Source organism: Camelus bactrianus, chromosome 2 (genome assembly GCF_048773025.1).
Source record: "Camelus bactrianus isolate YW-2024 breed Bactrian camel chromosome 2, ASM4877302v1, whole genome shotgun sequence".
In the NCBI taxonomy this organism is placed as follows: domain Eukaryota; kingdom Metazoa; phylum Chordata; class Mammalia; order Artiodactyla; family Camelidae; genus Camelus; species Camelus bactrianus.
This window is the reverse complement of record NC_133540.1, coordinates 104,217,394-104,234,251: the sequence shown is the minus strand read 5'-3', so window position 1 is coordinate 104,234,251 and position 16,858 is coordinate 104,217,394. Positions and strand designations below refer to the sequence as shown.

General features: G+C 32.9%; 2 protein-coding genes across 7 annotated transcripts in view; one reads left to right on the top strand and one right to left on the bottom strand.

The window, feature by feature from the left end:
- GUF1 (GTP binding elongation factor GUF1) overlaps positions 1 to 16,545 on the top strand; it is a 32,071-nt gene extending 15,526 nt beyond the window's left edge. The window contains exons 14-20 of one of the 3 annotated variants that reach the window (XM_074348467.1): positions 1,834 to 1,935; positions 2,773 to 2,892; positions 4,485 to 4,521; positions 5,489 to 12,347; positions 13,314 to 13,386; positions 13,732 to 13,773; positions 15,767 to 16,545. In XM_074348467.1, the coding sequence (XP_074204568.1) occupies positions 1,834 to 1,935; positions 2,773 to 2,892; positions 4,485 to 4,521; positions 5,489 to 5,626 (397 nt within the window). In that variant the 3' untranslated portion in view covers positions 5,627 to 12,347; positions 13,314 to 13,386; positions 13,732 to 13,773; positions 15,767 to 16,545. Of the gene's footprint in view, positions 1 to 1,833; positions 1,936 to 2,772; positions 2,893 to 4,484; positions 4,522 to 5,488; positions 12,348 to 13,313; positions 13,774 to 15,766 lie in introns of all 3 variants that reach the window. The other 2 variants (XM_074348473.1, XM_010962610.3) reach the window with 2 other exon arrangements.
- The window catches only part of GNPDA2 (glucosamine-6-phosphate deaminase 2), a 37,558-nt gene that overhangs the window by 4,330 nt on the left and 16,370 nt on the right, over positions 1 to 16,858 (bottom strand). For 2 of the 4 annotated variants that reach the window (XM_010962612.3, XM_045522321.2), the window contains 2 exons: positions 15,414 to 15,588; positions 7,671 to 8,847 (listed from right to left, as the gene is read on the bottom strand). In XM_010962612.3, coding sequence (XP_010960914.1) covers positions 8,786 to 8,847; positions 15,414 to 15,588 — 237 coding nt within the window. In that variant the 3' untranslated portion in view covers positions 7,671 to 8,785. Of the gene's footprint in view, positions 1 to 3,405; positions 3,577 to 5,944; positions 6,094 to 7,670; positions 8,848 to 15,413; positions 15,589 to 16,858 lie in introns of those variants that run through there. The other 2 variants (XR_006727459.2, XR_012501072.1) reach the window with 2 other exon arrangements.

The following is a 16,858-nucleotide window of genomic DNA, read 5'->3' as shown; positions in this document are numbered from 1 at the left end:
CCATAGGAGTACATGGAGGAGGAGCCTGATAAAAGTGAAGGAAGAGTTAATATTAAATAACAAAGAACTCAGTGCATGGCATTTTGGGAGTATTTTTTGTTGGGGCAGATAACTCTAGTTGCCATAAGTATCCTAAAATCTTACATTACTGGATAGCATATACTAGTGTCTAAAGGAAATATAATGGGGAAGTAGAGGGAAAAGTTAATGTTCACATCTGTAAAACACATGCATACATGGGCAGGCATATTTGAAATTAGCATTGAAAGGATAATTCCAGTGCTAGACGGCCATACTGCAGTGACCTGGAAGTTTACTTTATGAAATGAGCTTCTAGGTGAAGAGAGTCAGCATAACTCAGGATAGAAAGGAATCTTCTCTATGTTCTTTTGTGCTGAGAATTTTTTTTTTTCTACTTTGTCACCCAGTTATTTTTCTTATTTCCTTCGGATGAGATCTTGAGGAAATAAGTAGCAATATAATTTAAAATAAAATGAATTGAGGCAGCATGTTGTTAAACAATTACTATTATGATTACTAAGTGTTTATAACATTTTTAACAAAAGTTTGTGCATTCTAGTTTGCATTTGAATACCACTTTCTGGGTGAAGTGGTCTTAAAATCTTTTAGCTTAGAAACTTAAATGTATTTTGCATTAAGTGAGAGAACATGGTTTATTATGAACTGTGTAAAAGTAAAATAATTCCAGCTTCCAAAGTTAAGGTAATTCTTATGTTTTAAGAATGCACATGGATATTTTTTCATATTTTTGAAAATTGAAATTCTAAAATTTTTTGAGCACAGAACAAGGTGAACATCTGACTGTAAACAAAGTGAACGTCTAAGGACTATGTCTGTTTTCTATCTCTCTGTATTCTGTATAATCCTTAACATGGTACTTTTCATGTAGTACATGCTTAATGGTATTTGTTGGAAAAAAGGAAGGATTTTTGGCGATGCTTCAGGCAGTAATCTGGTTTTAGAGAGTATTGGGGTCACCTTGTGACCTTCCTGCTGAAAACCTTTAGAAGCCAAACATTTGCAACTCTAGGCACCAGTTTGTTTTAAAATTAAGGCAGTAAGAATACACGTTCTTGTTCACAGTTGCAAAGACATGTAAGCATAATTTAAATTTTTCTTATCAGACTTCAGTTTTAAGTTAAACTTGTTTGTTTTAATTAGCATTGTAAGCTTTGACCATATTGTTAATAATAATAGCTGAAACTTACTAAGTACTTAAATGTGCTAAGCTCTGTTCTTAGCACTTTTTATGTACTAGGCACTGTTCAAGTTTTTACATGTATGAACTCATTTCATTCTCAAAAAGCCCTGTGAAGATTCATACTGAAGAGCCATATATGAAATTCAGAATTCTCATTTATGAACTACTTTATCAGTGCCATAGTATTTATTTACCTGGTAATAGAAAACTAAACAGAAACCCAACTCTTGAGTCTGAGAATGATCCACTAATATATTGTTTTCTACAGCCAGCCAGCTGCTAGGAGGGAACATTGAGAAGGTGACATTTGCTTTCAATGATCCATTTTCCTAGCCTGGCTTAATTTCTTTCCTTCCCATAGTGCAGCATGTTCTCCTTGATTTTGTATCTCATTTCATAAATGTAAAAAGGTGAGTAAGTTTGTTCTTTGCTGTGGTCATTTAGATCCAGTCATCTGAAATGTACATGTAGTATTTTGTTGGAAAGTTAGATCTTTGATGGGGGTGGTGGAAGGGTATGAGAGGAGACAGAAAAAAAGATATTTTGAAAAGAAAAAAATATAATTTCTTGGGAAATATAATGTTTATCACTTGGACATTTTTCCTTGTTAGTTTTGATTACGAAGATGCAGGCTACCAGACGGCAGAACTTGTAAAAATGGATATTTTGTTGAATGGAAATATTGTAGAAGAGCTAGTAACTGTTGTACACAAGTAAGTCAAATAGAAACTAATCATGGGATGTGAAAGTAACCACTCTTGACATGTTTTCATTTAACTGTCAGTTGCTCATTTTTACTTGACAGCTACATTTTGAAAAATTAAAGTAATTAAATTACCATGTACTAGTTTTTCCTTCCATTCTTTTCCCAAGCTTCTCTTTCCAAACTGTTAAAATATAAAAGAATAGAATTAATTATAATAGCCAAAAAGAATAATGTCATGGAAGGAAATGTTTCCCTTATCAGGTAAGACAAAGTAAATGTTTTTTAACATTTTATTTATGTATTTCTTTAATTGTATTTTAACGTTTATATTTTATAATAATGAAAAATGAAATCCCCTACATGTTCAGGAAATAGTTGATTGGTTAATATAAATTATGGAGCACCCATATAATAATTTATCTTAAGCCACTAAAACTATATTGTCCAGTAATATTTAGTGACATAAAAAATGTATTAAATAAAAAGGTAGAATATATCATAGCAGTATGTCACAAGCTGTAAAAGGTAATTAAATATGTATGCAGAAAAATAACTAGAAGAATGGAAATGTGTTTAACAAACATTCTAAGATGTTTAACAGCGCCATTCTGAGGGTAGGGGAAGGACCTCAAGAATGGTTTTTATTCTTAATGTTTCTCTAGATTTTCTGTTATAGATCATGTTTTTGCAGTATGATTCAGAGAGTAAGTGAAGTTTATGATAAATATGTTCATTTGTACCTCCTTAAGAAATCACCTTAAATTGATTATGTATATCAATTAGAAAGCTATTTTAATTATTCTTATTTGGGATATGTGAAAAGTTGAATTTTGTCCTCTCTTAGAGACAAAGCACACACTGTTGGCAAAGCCATATGTGAACGTCTGAAGGATTCTCTTCCTCGGCAGCTGTTTGAGATAGCAATTCAAGCTGCCGTTGGAAGTAAAATCATTGCAAGAGAAACGTGAGTTGAAATTCATTTTTGTTCCCTGGTTGGTTTTAGCAGTGATATACCTAGAAAAATGAAAGAATATTGAAAAATTTAATTTGACATTGGCCTAAACTTTATTTCTACTTATAAAAACACTAATCTGACTCTTAATTCCACTAACCTAAGTAATGACTGTTACTTTGAATTACTTATATGACACTTTTGGGTGATAATTATTTACATTAATATAACTTACATGGGTTTGAGAAATTTTATTTGCATTCATTTTATTGAATGACCCCACTGAATTTCCTGGGTAATGGATTTCTGTAGTTTTTGATTTTTTTTTAATCCCTTTAATTAATCGGAACCAGAATTTAAAAGGTTTTGGAGATATTTTTCCAAAAGATAAAACTACATTATGATTTTTACTTGCATTTAATATCACTTCCTTAGAGCTAGTTAGGTTGTAAATTGGAAAGGTGAGAGAAGAATGCTGATACCATGTTAGGCTTTGGGAGTTTGCATTCTAGATTAGGGACTTACCATGTGATACAGCAGACATGGTGATAGGCTACTCAGTGTAGGAAACACTGTAGTCTTTCATGAAACGTGATGTATAAATCAGAACATGGAATAAGCTGCACTCCTAGTAACAGTAAGTGCAGAAGTATCTTGTAGCATTTCTCATTTTGTTTCCTTGATGATCTTAAGACTCTGGAAAGTCAGAATTATCTTAGTTGGAAATTGCTATTCAAGTCTAGCTTAACCCAAACCTAATATATCAGTAGTGGTGAAATACAACATCATTTTTATATACAGTCTTGGGATAAATGTTATGCCTCTATTTGCAAAGAATTTCATTTCCTAACAGCATTTTGCTATAGTTATTTTGTGTTTCATGAATACTCAGATATTAGAATGGTGTTGGTAACCAGGGAACATCCAGGAAAGTGCAATTTAAAATAATTATTACCAAGTATCATTCTAACTTAAATGTGTTGGGGTAGAGAATACCTTAAAGAAAAAAAATTTTATATCTTCTTATGGAATACATAAAAATGCAGCTATTTTCAAATTTTTGATCCTCTAAATTTTTCAGATAAATTATAAAAATAGATTAATTATAGCTGCTTAGATGGATATCGTTTATTGTGAAATGGGTTTTATAAAAGTAATATGTTTTTCTTTATATTCCTTAGTCACTCTTGACTCACAATCAGAGTTAGTAATGAGATAATAATGATTTTAAATTAATTTTTTTAGAAATAGTAGTGGTAGTAGTATTTTTAGGTTGAACTGGAAATGACCTTGTATAATTCTTGTAATTAAGATCACACCATGCTCGAATTTGGCCTCATCAAGACTACCCACAAGCCTTGACCTTTTTTTATTCTTAATAAAGTATATATTGATAGTCATGTTGGATTCATTTTCTGTTTTGTACTAATTACATGAAAATAAATACAATAGCATTTGAGCTATCTAATTATTTGCTTATGGCAATTTTACATGGGTATGACTTGATCTTAATATCCTTAGTAAAGAGAAGGTTGTTTTTTGAAATAAGTACTTTTAACTGGTATAATTAAGTTACGTACAGATACAAATTTCCTCTTTTACAGTGTGAAAGCCTATAGGAAAAATGTTCTGGCAAAATGCGTACGTATATGCACGTGTTTCACTTTGTTAACGATGTATCTATTTTGTACGTTTAAAATCAAGTGGGGAATACATACATTGGTTTCCATTGTTGGTTTTTATAATACCCTTTATTTCATGCCCACATTTTCTTTTTTTGTTTGTTTCTTTTAGGTTTTTTTGGGGGGGAGGGAAGGCAATTAGGTTTACTTATTTATTACTATTTTATTTAATGGTGGTACTGAGGATTGAACCCAGGACCTCATGCATGCTAAGCACTCTATTCTACCACTGAGCTCTACCCTCCCCCACGTTTTCTTTTTAAATAGGTAAATTTCAGCTTGACCATACTGATAGCATGTTCATTTTGATCACATTCTTAAATATTTCCCATCTTACTTATAAAAATTTCCTTATATGCAATACTACCCAAGAACCTTTTGTAACAATTATGATCAGGATAAAAGTTCTATTGATTTAATACATAAGGAAAGATTTTAAAGACAATGACTGTTTTACAAAGGGAATTGAAATTGAAATCCATCTCTCTCACACTGCCAAGTTTACTATTTCATCTCTTTTATAAAAATGATTCTTAAGTCCGTTATTATGAGAATTAAATCATAAATGCTTTTTCTAGGGACTGGCACATTGAAGCCTAGGTGAGTTCCTGTATCAGACTACACTAGGTAGTCCAGAATTTCAAGCCCTTGAATCAGTAAGGAGATTGATAACTCTTCTTGTACATGCATCCTGGGTTTCCTTGAGGATCTTTATCTCTATCTTAAAAAAATAAAGCCTTTATCATTCTTTGAGAAGATAGTAAAATTAGGCTCTGCTAGGAAGGGGATTGGAGGTAATTCTGCAGATGTCTACTTCATGGGTAATAATTGTAAGGTGCTTATAATTGTACTGCTGTGTCTAGGTAATTGTAGGATTATTTTCTGTGGAGTGATTTGGATTTCCAACTTTTTAAATTTTGTTTCAGTATGGTGGTGATATTACCCGAAAAATGAAACTTTTGAAGAGACAAGCAGAAGGAAAGAAAAAACTGAGGAAGGTTGGCAATGTTGAAGTTCCAAAAGATGCTTTTATAAAAGTTCTGAGAACACAATCTAATAAATAATTGATGGGAAAATATAAGGAATTTTCATAAATTAAAAATTGTGTATCCTTTAATTTTTCTTAGTAATTTATATGTTGAACACAATGGAATTAAAATTAGAAAATTTGCTTGATACTTTCAAGGTTTTCAAGTTTTAAATAACCTCTTGGTTTTTCTTAGAAAGAGAGTAGTGGGTAGATAAGAGCTTGGGTTCTGAAGCCATATTTTCTGGTTTCAGCTTCCTATTCCACAACTCCACTAGGTAAGGTAACCTTGGCCAAATTACCCTCTTTTTATCCATTTAGTCTTCATTAAAATCACGATTATTCTATTACTTACCTCTGTAGGCTGTTGTGAAGGTTAGATGAAATATGCTTAAAATATTCAGGAGACTACATGACAGCATATGCACAGTGAAATTTGTCTTCAGACATATTCCTTACACTGAAAGGGCCCCATACTTAAGATTCTTTCTGTCTAGTTCATGCCTGAGATAAAAAATTTTCAGTCAGTGTCAACTTGTTAGCTGGATATATTTAGGTGATACATAGGAATCTTTTTAAACAAAGTCAAATAACATAGTGTCTAGACATGTGCTCTAGTTTTCCATAAAATGTTTATAAATGTTTGACACTACAGTTTTCATGTACATATAAGTTAAAGTAAGGGTGGGGCTGTCTTACTTCTAACTAAAATGCATTTGTGCAAAGTGATAATGTTTGGTATTAGCAGCAGCTGTTATTAATGACAGTTTAATAATTAATGTCTAGATTTTGTAGTTGAGGCGACTGAGCTTGAGAGTAGTTCAGTAACTTAACTTAAGGTTACACAGCCAGCAAGTGATTGTCTTAGTCCAAAGCATGTGCTTTCTTTACTCAGTCACTGAACAAACCAGAGGACAGACTATTACAGTAAGATAAAATAGCTTAGCTGTGAGATAAGATTTTTTTCCTCTACCATTATTGCCAGGGGAAAGTTAAAAGTTGGTACCTGGCACATAGTATGCACTACTATTCTGTAACATCTGGGCTTCATTAGCATGCTTGTGATTTGGACACTTTTTTTCCCTTTAGTCTCTGACTTTTTGGGAAACAGTTTTACTTGAAATAGTAAAAAATATATTTTTCAATTTTTTTTGCATACGCTTATGTTCTCTCCCCTGGCCACTCTCCCAAACATGATTTAGAGTTGTGTGCCTTCTAAGTGTTATCCCCTAGAGGATCTTACATTACTGATTTTTTGCATGCAATGATGTAAACTGAATATTATAACAGCCACCATTTATTGAGTTTAATATGTGACAGCCACTGTGCTGAGCCCTCTTCCCTCATTCAGTCTGCATAACAGTGGAGGTACAGGTACTGTTACCATTCTATTTTATGAGGGAAGAAGCTCAAACTCAAGTATTGCCCAATGTCACAGCTGTTGACAGCTATTTTTTTTTTACCCCCCAAACCCCAATCCTTAGCTACCATGCTTTATTGCCTCTTGTGGAAATATCGTCAATAGGCTTCTTAGTTTTTTTGCTTAACAGCAGCTTAGCTCCCCAGTTAGTGAGCTAAAGTGTTCAGAAAGCAGTTTGCTGTGGACCTTAACTACATGGACTTGTAACATCAAGGGCAGTGATACATCTTTTAGACTCCTTTTGTTTCAGCTTGCACATATGGAAAGCACTGAAATAACAGATGAGCTGCATCTGAACAGGTATCCATACCTTCTAAGGTAGTTTGCAGTAACCAGTACTTATTACCAGGTGTGGGACTGGGAGATGATACTGATTCACTATAGTCATTTAAAAACCATTTGTAACACTTAAGGCTACTAGAACTTCATTATCTAGAATTAAAGCAGCATATTTTATCCTAACAGTTTTATTTATTTTTTAATTTATTTGCTATTTAAATATTTTCAGGAATTTAACTGTAAATACAGTCACATAGGCAACTGAGCAGGCATGTAAGTGATGCTTTGTCTACTAGATAGACTTAGAAGAGGCAAAATATGCAGAGGAAAGGAAGCTTTTTTTTTTTTTAAACTCCCCAAGGAGCACAACTAAGAAATAAGAAACAGAGACATTGTCTTTTAATTTAAATCTCCTAACTAAATGATGACAACAAAAAGTACATTCCGGCACAGAGCTGCTATGAATTGTTACAGTCTCTTAGATGTATGTTTTCAATTTCACCTCTGAAAATAAAATTTAGGTAACTTATATTTGTTTATTATAAGCTTTATTTGAGTTAAAGATAGAAAACAATATACTTCTATTTGCAATTTAATGATGCGAGTTAATGGTAATCTAAAATAGCTTACAGTAATTCCTTTTATATTATACTTCATATTATCCTTTTAGACATATATATAAGGAATAAAGCTAATTGTTTATGAAGTTTAACAGTAATCAGAAAATTTTCTTCAAAAGAATTCCCTATATGTGTGGCTAAGTATAAAGCTCATAATTGCCAAAATACTTACAAGTGCATGAACCCAAGTCATTAAATAAAAATAAGAGCACATTTGTAAAAAAGTGCTATAGAAGAAGGTGCACAAAAAACACGCACTTATATATACTTTCCAAAAGGGTGTAAACTGTACTTTTAGGCACTGTCATTTCTCCAAATTTTCTGTACCAATATTACATAGCTGGACTTTTGATGTCCAAATGCTACTGCAGGAAGACGACTAAGGCAACCACGTGCAGAAAGCTTGTGTGTGATGCAGAGAAAATATAAAGATAGCATTCCAGAAGTAAAGACTTGTAATGACAGTTGTTTGATACCTGAAAGGCTTCAAGGGTATTCTTGTGATTAAAAAAAAATTAAAATCTAAGAATGCCTCTGTAGTCATATGAAGGTACTTGATGTACAGAATCTTCACCTTTAAAATCACTTAATATTTGTAAACAGGCAAACATTTCATTTCTGTGCTGTTTTATAGAGTGGCTATGTGGCTTCTGTACTTTATAATAACAAATGGCTGATCAATTGAGAGAGCCAATTACTTCTCCTAAACCCTAGTATAAAATGGACACATTCTAAGTATGGAATGTTTAACATACAGATATTGGACTTTAAAAATGACATATTCAAAAATTCCCCATGTTTTATATTGCATAGCTGAAAATTCATCTATGTATAAAAGTGTTCTATTCATTCAAGCAGAATTTTGATCCAATCTCCTTCAGTTTCCTTCTTTCATACTGTATAGTGGATCCACAAGTTTATTGTGCACATGCATTAAACCTTAAAGAAAAAAAGCACAATTCTAGTTGTATTTCTCATTTTGAACTACATCTCATTTACTTTAGAATACAAAAAATTTAATAAGCAGTATATTGGTTCCCATCTGATAGAAAAAAATTTATTTAAAATATGCAAATAGGAATGTTTCAGAATGTTAAGTTTTAACTACCTAGCAAATACCAACTTACAGCTTATGAAAACATGGATTTAAAACGGGTACAGGTCCTTTGGGATAACTGTAATTAGGAGTTCTTGTCTTCAGAACTTCAGTATGACGAGGTAACAAATTTGAATACTGCCTAATTACATCTAAAAGTCAGCTGAGTCTGATCCTCCAGCAGTTAATCTACCAGATTCCACTGGGAGAGGTTTACTAAAACAATATAGAAGATAACATATTAAATATTAATTTCCAAGTAAATTTAAATTTCATCTTATAATTGGTATACTTACAAACTTTCCTTACTAAAGCTTCTTGGGAAGTATCTTCTCATTACTCATGTCTAAATGCACATGTACTGTATTTCTTCAAGGAAAAAAAATTGTTCCCATTGCTGAACTAAACATTTTATATTTTGTAGGTTAAAGAAATCAGTTAAATTTACCAGGTTATTAAGAACATGGAGGCCAGGGAAAAGGACTCATGATGTGGTTCTTAGGAAATGAGATTTCTGATCAAGGAAACAAGGTACTATAGTTAGTAAGATGTTCTTTGTCACGAACGCTGCAAAAGCACTGCAAAATCCAAACTGGGGAAGAACCAATTTTAAGAGATAAGCAAAGTGACATGCAAAGAGCACTTAACTATACATGTAGTAAGAGGAAAACCAGAGGAGTCTTAAAAGGAGGGGAGAAATAATCCCTAGTGTAACTGAAAGAGAGAATGCTAACTACTTACCAGCCTACTTCAGTGTCTAGTCAGTACCTCAAACTTGTTAACAAGGTTAAGACCCATTTTTTCCCTTCTAAACCATTTCTTAAAAATCTTGGTATATGGTGTTACCCTTCAATGAGGTGCTAAAGCCAGACAACTGAAATTCACTGTTGATTTTTTTCTTTCCCTTTTTAATTCAGCAGCAAGACTGCCTGGCACTACTTTCAAAATATATCCCAAACTAGCCACTGTTCATCTCCACGGTTACTGCCCTGGTCAAAGCCACTGTCTTCTCTAATCTGACTACGAACTCAATACCCTACATTCATCATTTCCCTCTGCCCCATAATAGAATTTCTACACAGCAGGCAATCTAATTTCTTAAAAAAGACTACATCATACTATTTCGTTACTTAAAATTCTCCAATTGCTCTGGTCACTTGGAAAATAACTTGGATTTTATTCTTTTGTCTTTGTTTATCCTTCTGGTCTCACATCCTCTCACTTTCCCCCTTATATGCTATACTAAACACTGGCTTTGCTACTGTCACCTCAGAAGGTCTAAGCTTGGTTCTAGTGCCTGGTCTTTATACTTGCTGTCTCATTCAGCCTGGAATGCTCTTCTCCCTGAGCAAAGCATGACTGTCTCCTTTTTGCTTATTAGATCTCAGCCTAAATGTCATCTTACAATGAATTACTATTTCACTTTCTTTAGAGCAATTTTTAGTCTTAGAAAATGTTTTTCTACTATGTCTCCAACTAGAAACTGAGGAGGACCTTCAATTCACTGCCTGAAGTCCTAGGTCTGTAAAGGTCATGACACATGGAAGCTCGATGAACATTTACCTTAGAAAATCTGTGAAGTTTCAGTGAGATGGCCTCTAGAAGCTTTTTTTTTAAATTTAAAATGAACCTAGAACATAGATTGATAAAAAGGAGACAAGAAAAAGGAAGGATGGAGACAGAGATTCTGTAGTTCAAGGTCCTTAAGGCAGAAAGGGATCCAGGGCACTGGCAGAATAACTAGACATGAAAGGATGCTTAAGGATGAGGATGAATTTAGAGTCTTGGAGGTAGGACTGTGGAGAGACTAGTTAAACCTTCCATGCAGCTGGAGGGAAAGAAGGGCCAAAAGGGTAAAGTGAGTAATGGGAAAAGTTTGAAGACAGAACAAGGAGCACAGCTAACCAAGGAAATGAATGGATCTTCATATAAAAAAATACCAAACAAAGCATAAAAGTGCTTGATTGGTTCTGCCTCCACCTCAGGTGTATGGCAGCCACTTGGCTATCTGGCCCTATTTATGAAATGGAGTAATCTCAGTTCAGAGATTCAGAACAGAAAGCAATGTACTAAACATAGTGCATAAAAGTCTTATAATGATGTTTGGTTTGTATGTCCTAATACTTGAATGTTTCTATGACAGTTCCATAAAGTTAAATAACCCCCCTTCCATGCTTACCAGTGCTTTGAGGACAAAAAGCCTGTGATAAAAATCCATGAATATGTGGACAAACCAATGAGTATTTTATTCATTAGACTATCTTATGCAAACTATCCTGGAGGCTGGATTTGAAATATACTGACTTATTGGCATTTGTTCTTTGCTCAAAAAATGGTAAGAGTATTTTTCTCAGACTAATAACCTCCCTCCCCCAGTACCTTTTTGGTGCTCTAAAGGCTGCTGTTAACTTTACACCCTCATAGGGACGAGATTAGCTCTTGGATGTTCAAATGCAAGCGTTCTGAGGGAAGCCAGGACAGAAGTAATCCACAAGCATTCTGTCAGTGAGTACTCTTTGTGTTCATCGTGGAGGCTAGTTTTCACCTGCACTAGCCCTTTTACCTTTGGTCTACATTCTAATATTGGGATTCCCAAGGTTAAAAAAAAATCTAAGGTACTATGTTAAAAAAGTCAAACACTCCATACTGAAACATAACAAAGAAGTTAAACTTAGAATGCAGGAAAACAGTGATAAATAGTGAAACCATCCCTGACTCTCAGACTGATAACAATTAGAAGCTGTCCATTTGGTAGAAATCAAATGTATCAAGGACTCTTAACCCAGATTCCTGGAACACACTAGAGCTAGAAAAGGTTCAAGGAATTCTGGAATCTCCCTAATTAATATACAGCCTTGTGTGTGTGCGCACATGTACACACACACATGTACATGCATGAGCATTTTTCAGAGGACAGTCTTCACCAGATTCTCAAAGAGGTCTATGACCCCAAAAAGGTGAAAGGCCACTGCCACGTGAGCCCTGATTTGCCTCTCTGCTCTTAATCTATACATTCCCTTTTGTTTTTAAAGTATAACCTAGACCCATTTTATCAATACGCTTTGTTCTCTACTCTATTACAAAGAACTTTTTCTGTTACTGTGTTCGCTCATCCTGTGCTGCTAATTATGCCATTTCCTTATAATCTAAATGCTCTCCACCTTCCATGGCTCTCAATCCCTTCAGCTCAATTAGAGTTTTCTTCAACTACTATTTAACTATAAAAATCTCTCCCTTATTTAAAACAAGATTTAACTGAAAAGTTTAATCCATTTTCAGCAACCAGTATGTAAGCAGCAAAGTGCAGATTGGAGAGACCAAAGAGGGGACAACAAAGACAATGGTAATTTCAGCCGTGTAGTTTAGAAGACGCATGTATCAGCTCTCAGAGGATCATGCTATTTACAGAATTTATCATTTGCTGAAAGTTTGATCTTGGAAAGAATATATTAGAGGTTAAAAACACATACCTTAAAAACATCAGGATAAACATTAAAAATCCAACTCCTTAAATTTTTTTTTTAAAAACCTAATTACTGGCTATAACTTAAACATAAGATAAAGCTAGTTCTAAACTAGAAATAATTTTGGAAATTTTAGTACTTGCTTTTTGGATGATAAATCAAGAATTTATCATGACTTAGAGACTGACAATTTTCTATAAAGAATGTGATAAAAAATAATTGCTACTTAAATTCTGACATGTTTTGAGAAGAAAAGTTAAATACAGATTTTATGGCTTTGGTTCAATCTGAACTATTGGAGGAGGGTCTTAAAAAAGATAAAAAACATGTTCACCATAGATAATGATGATGTCTTGAAAATATATTATCTCGAGGACATAAAACATAGGCCTTATTTAAATAAGCAAAAACAAAAAAATAGAACTAATAAAATGAATTATTAAAATGTTTCCTGTGGTTTACTTATATCTTTCAAAAGGTATATACTGAAGTAAACTTCGATTTGCTAATGATCCTTATTTTAGATGTAGTTAACGTAGATTTTCTTCAGGAGCAAAATAATTAGAACCCTCTAAGGTGCCCAATGATACTTTTTAGTAATGGCAAAAAAAAAGAGTAGAGATGTGAATAGTATTTGAAGAATTACAGATGATACTATGGGATTCATTTCCTCCAGTGCACCTTGCAGTGATACAATAATAATGATATGACAAATATATCGAACTACATTTATAACATGCATAAATTTACAAATAGTTACCCTATATCAAAATATCTTACTGTAAAATGAGGTCTATAATGTAGCTCAGAAAAGTATCTCAATTCCATTTTTCTCCATATTGAAGGAGGCATCCTGACAGAGGATGATGTCCTGAATCTCTTCAGAAATACATACAGCTCCAAAGTGGAAAACACTTTGTAAGTCACTTAACATCCCTAATAAGTCTGTTAATTCATCTAAAAATTGGATTCTAAGAGTATCCACATCATAGAATTGTGAGAATTAAGTAAATCAGTAAGTGTAATACATTTAGAATTAGTACCTGGTCATGTAAGTATTGGCTCTTACTAAATATCTTACTAAATACTTACTTCACTAAAATGTGAACATTTTCTGATAAAGATAAATTAACAAAATCACACAAGTACAGGGGTCTATCTGGGGATTATTCGTACTAGCAAATGGCAATGTTGAATGAATCTCTTCAAAATTGGCATTAAAATACGTGGATAATGAGGATTCCTTCTACTAACTTTTTCAAGGAATCCAGTATCTGTGATGAAACCTGGACTACATGAAAATCTGTAAGTAAAATGCCATGTAAGAGCTCTGTCTTACTCACAACTCATCACTGAACTGTTCTCTGCTTTTATCTGTCAGATTACTAAGAAGCTAACATTTTCAGTTTTATTTGATGTATTTGTGGCTTGGTAAAAAACTGATAAAAATGACTAGAGGTAATCTAAGTGTTTAACAGTAAGGAAACATTTAAGTAAATCATGATGTGTCTATTACTATATAGCCATTAAAATGCTTTTGAAGAATATTTAGTAAAACAGGAAAATGCTCACACAACAGGTAAGTGTAAATACTAAACTCTTTACATATCATAATTTTGTTTAAAAAATTAGACTATTTCCATTGTTTGCCAAACTTCATTTGTGTATCACCTTCAAGATTTTTTTTGTCATATTCACACACTTACATGAACTGTGAGTTACCAATTTCCAATTTAAAACTGACTTAAAATTTTCAAGTTATATACTATATTTCATGAATATGAGATGTAGAAAACTGTAAGCTACACCATTATTTTATCTACCACTAAGAAACATGCTACCAGATACGCTATGATATACTGCTTTTAAACACATCCCAATTTTAGATGAGATAAATATGAAAAAAGATGTGTCTTAGAGACAATAAAGTATACTAACTTTTTTGACTTTGTTAAAGCAGTAATATCTATGAAATACAGGTTTGATTGGTTCATTATATTTTCTAATACACATTAAATAAACACCTAGTTACTAGAATAATAAGATTAAAATACATACATTTTCATTCTTATAATACCAGCAGTATACATACTACATACTTTGTGGATTACTGACCTATAGATATGACTTAATTATATAATATTTTCGTATCAGCTGTATAAGTACAGGTGCCTTGTAAAGAGTACCTAATTTATACAGCTTGTTTATGTGTGTGTATTTATATATGGAACAGACTCTTAGCAGAGAATACCATCTAACTCTGAGTGCAGTCAAGTTTCCTTGAAAATCTCTTAAAGCACCTATCACATCAAGCACATGTGGTTTTATATATATATAACCTAGTAAGGAACCAGGTTTAAGAATTACTGGACTAACCTGCAGGAAGAAGCAAAAGGGAAATAAACATGCGGAAGTCAGGGAAATCAGACTCCTGCTTACCTGCAGAGTTCATTCCATGCTGTCTGAAATTTAGCCAGTATAAATTTAAATATGACAAAAACTTGAAATTGTGAAGATTAAATGAGACAGTGGGTGACCCATCTTATCCCCTGATTTTGTTCTAAACACAGCTGGGGGTGTAGGGGGTGGGACAGGTAAACAAGGGAAAAATTAGAAAGGACATATATACATTTCCTTTGGGGTTATTTAATTATATATTCAATATGAAAGTAAAATATTATTAAATTTTGGATTTCAAGAAACATTTACTGAAAATATAGATTGAAGAGATTTTCTTCAAGAAAAAATATTAGGAAACTACTCTGAAAGCTAGTATTATCTAAAGTGAGATGTTTCTATTCCTTGAAAGAACTGACTACTGTGTCACCATAGTGTCAGTTGTCAACAGGCCACAGTGCAGTATGTGTGACTCCACAATATTGCACTTTACTTGTCATCTACAGTGGAGTATTTTCCCAGTCTGCTTTTGAAATTTCAATGCTCACCTTTAAAGTATTTCACAGTTTTAACTCTTAATTCTAAAGTAGCATCTTCATCACACACAAAAATAGTTCGGGGATGCTGCTGGAAAGCTGAAACAGTCCACATGTGATTGACTCCTTCTTCTATTGCTTTGTAGAGAGCAAATGCCTTGTGTGCACCTGTTATGAGGATCATTACCTGAAAAACCATGAACATTACTTGTTAATTAATTCTTAAAACATGTTCCAAATGACTAAGAAGCTCTATTTTTTTTTTAAACAAAGACTTTAGCACCAGTATTCTTCTGAGGGTTAAAATAAAAATAAACAGCTCCATTTTTCTTCATAGTTTAAGGTATTTATTTCCATTCTTTCAGGTAACAGGCAAGCACAAAGTGGATCTCTTCTTATGGTTGAACAAAGTAAAACAGTACCTTGTTTGTAATGAAGTATTACTGAATATACCATAATGCCTGTGATAATTAACATTAAATACTGATGTGCAGAAGAGACATGGGAGAATGAAGAAAAAGAAACAAAAGGGCTGTTTTGCAAAAGCAGAGTTACAAGTCAAGAAAAAATAAATATAACCAGGAATCAGATACCAAATTGCTCTAGTCCAAATAAGTAATAGACATTACTTTGGACATGTCAAAGACTCTAAAATAACAGATATTTTAAAAGTAACCTTAAGATGGGAAACTGAAGATTGTTTCATTGAGTGTGTCTTATCTAAAATTGTCCTGGAATAAAACTAGATTTAAAGAAGGATTCAGGATGTACTCAGATGCAGGAACTGCCCTTTAAGCACGCATGACTGAAACTATCCTTATATAAACAGAAAATCCAAGCTCTTGGTCCCAGATCCCTAACAGCCTATGAGATAATTCAAAGAGCATGTGCAGATGTGAGTGAGTGTATACGTGTCTGAGTCTTAACATTTTTAGCAGTAAACTGAACCTATTTTACAAGTTAAACAGTTTATGTAATGCAGTAAATTTTAAACATTTTTTTCTCATTACAGTTGTCAAATAAAAAAAATGAATGTTAAGGTGGTTCTAATTCTAAAATATCTGTAACAAGGTAAAAATTCTGCATTGCATATTTTATAACCAGACATTCTAAAACGGAGGAAATTAAAGATTAATGAACCAGATACTACTATATTTCTTTTATCAAGATTCACTATGTATTTTTCATTTTGAAGCTATATGTTGATTACTGTCAAAGCCTCATGAATGCATTCGTATATGAATTTCTACTGTTTTTATTGATACTTCTTGTTCACAAGTATAGAGATCTAGATTCTGAAGAGTTAATATGTCATCACCTATAATTAAAAGCATTCTCTTTTAAGTTAACAATGCTTGATATAATAAGGTAAGCACAACACTGTTTAATGGATTTATTAATCCGTTTTCCTTGTGGGATATTAATAGTTTTTTTTTCTTAAGATTGATCTATATGTT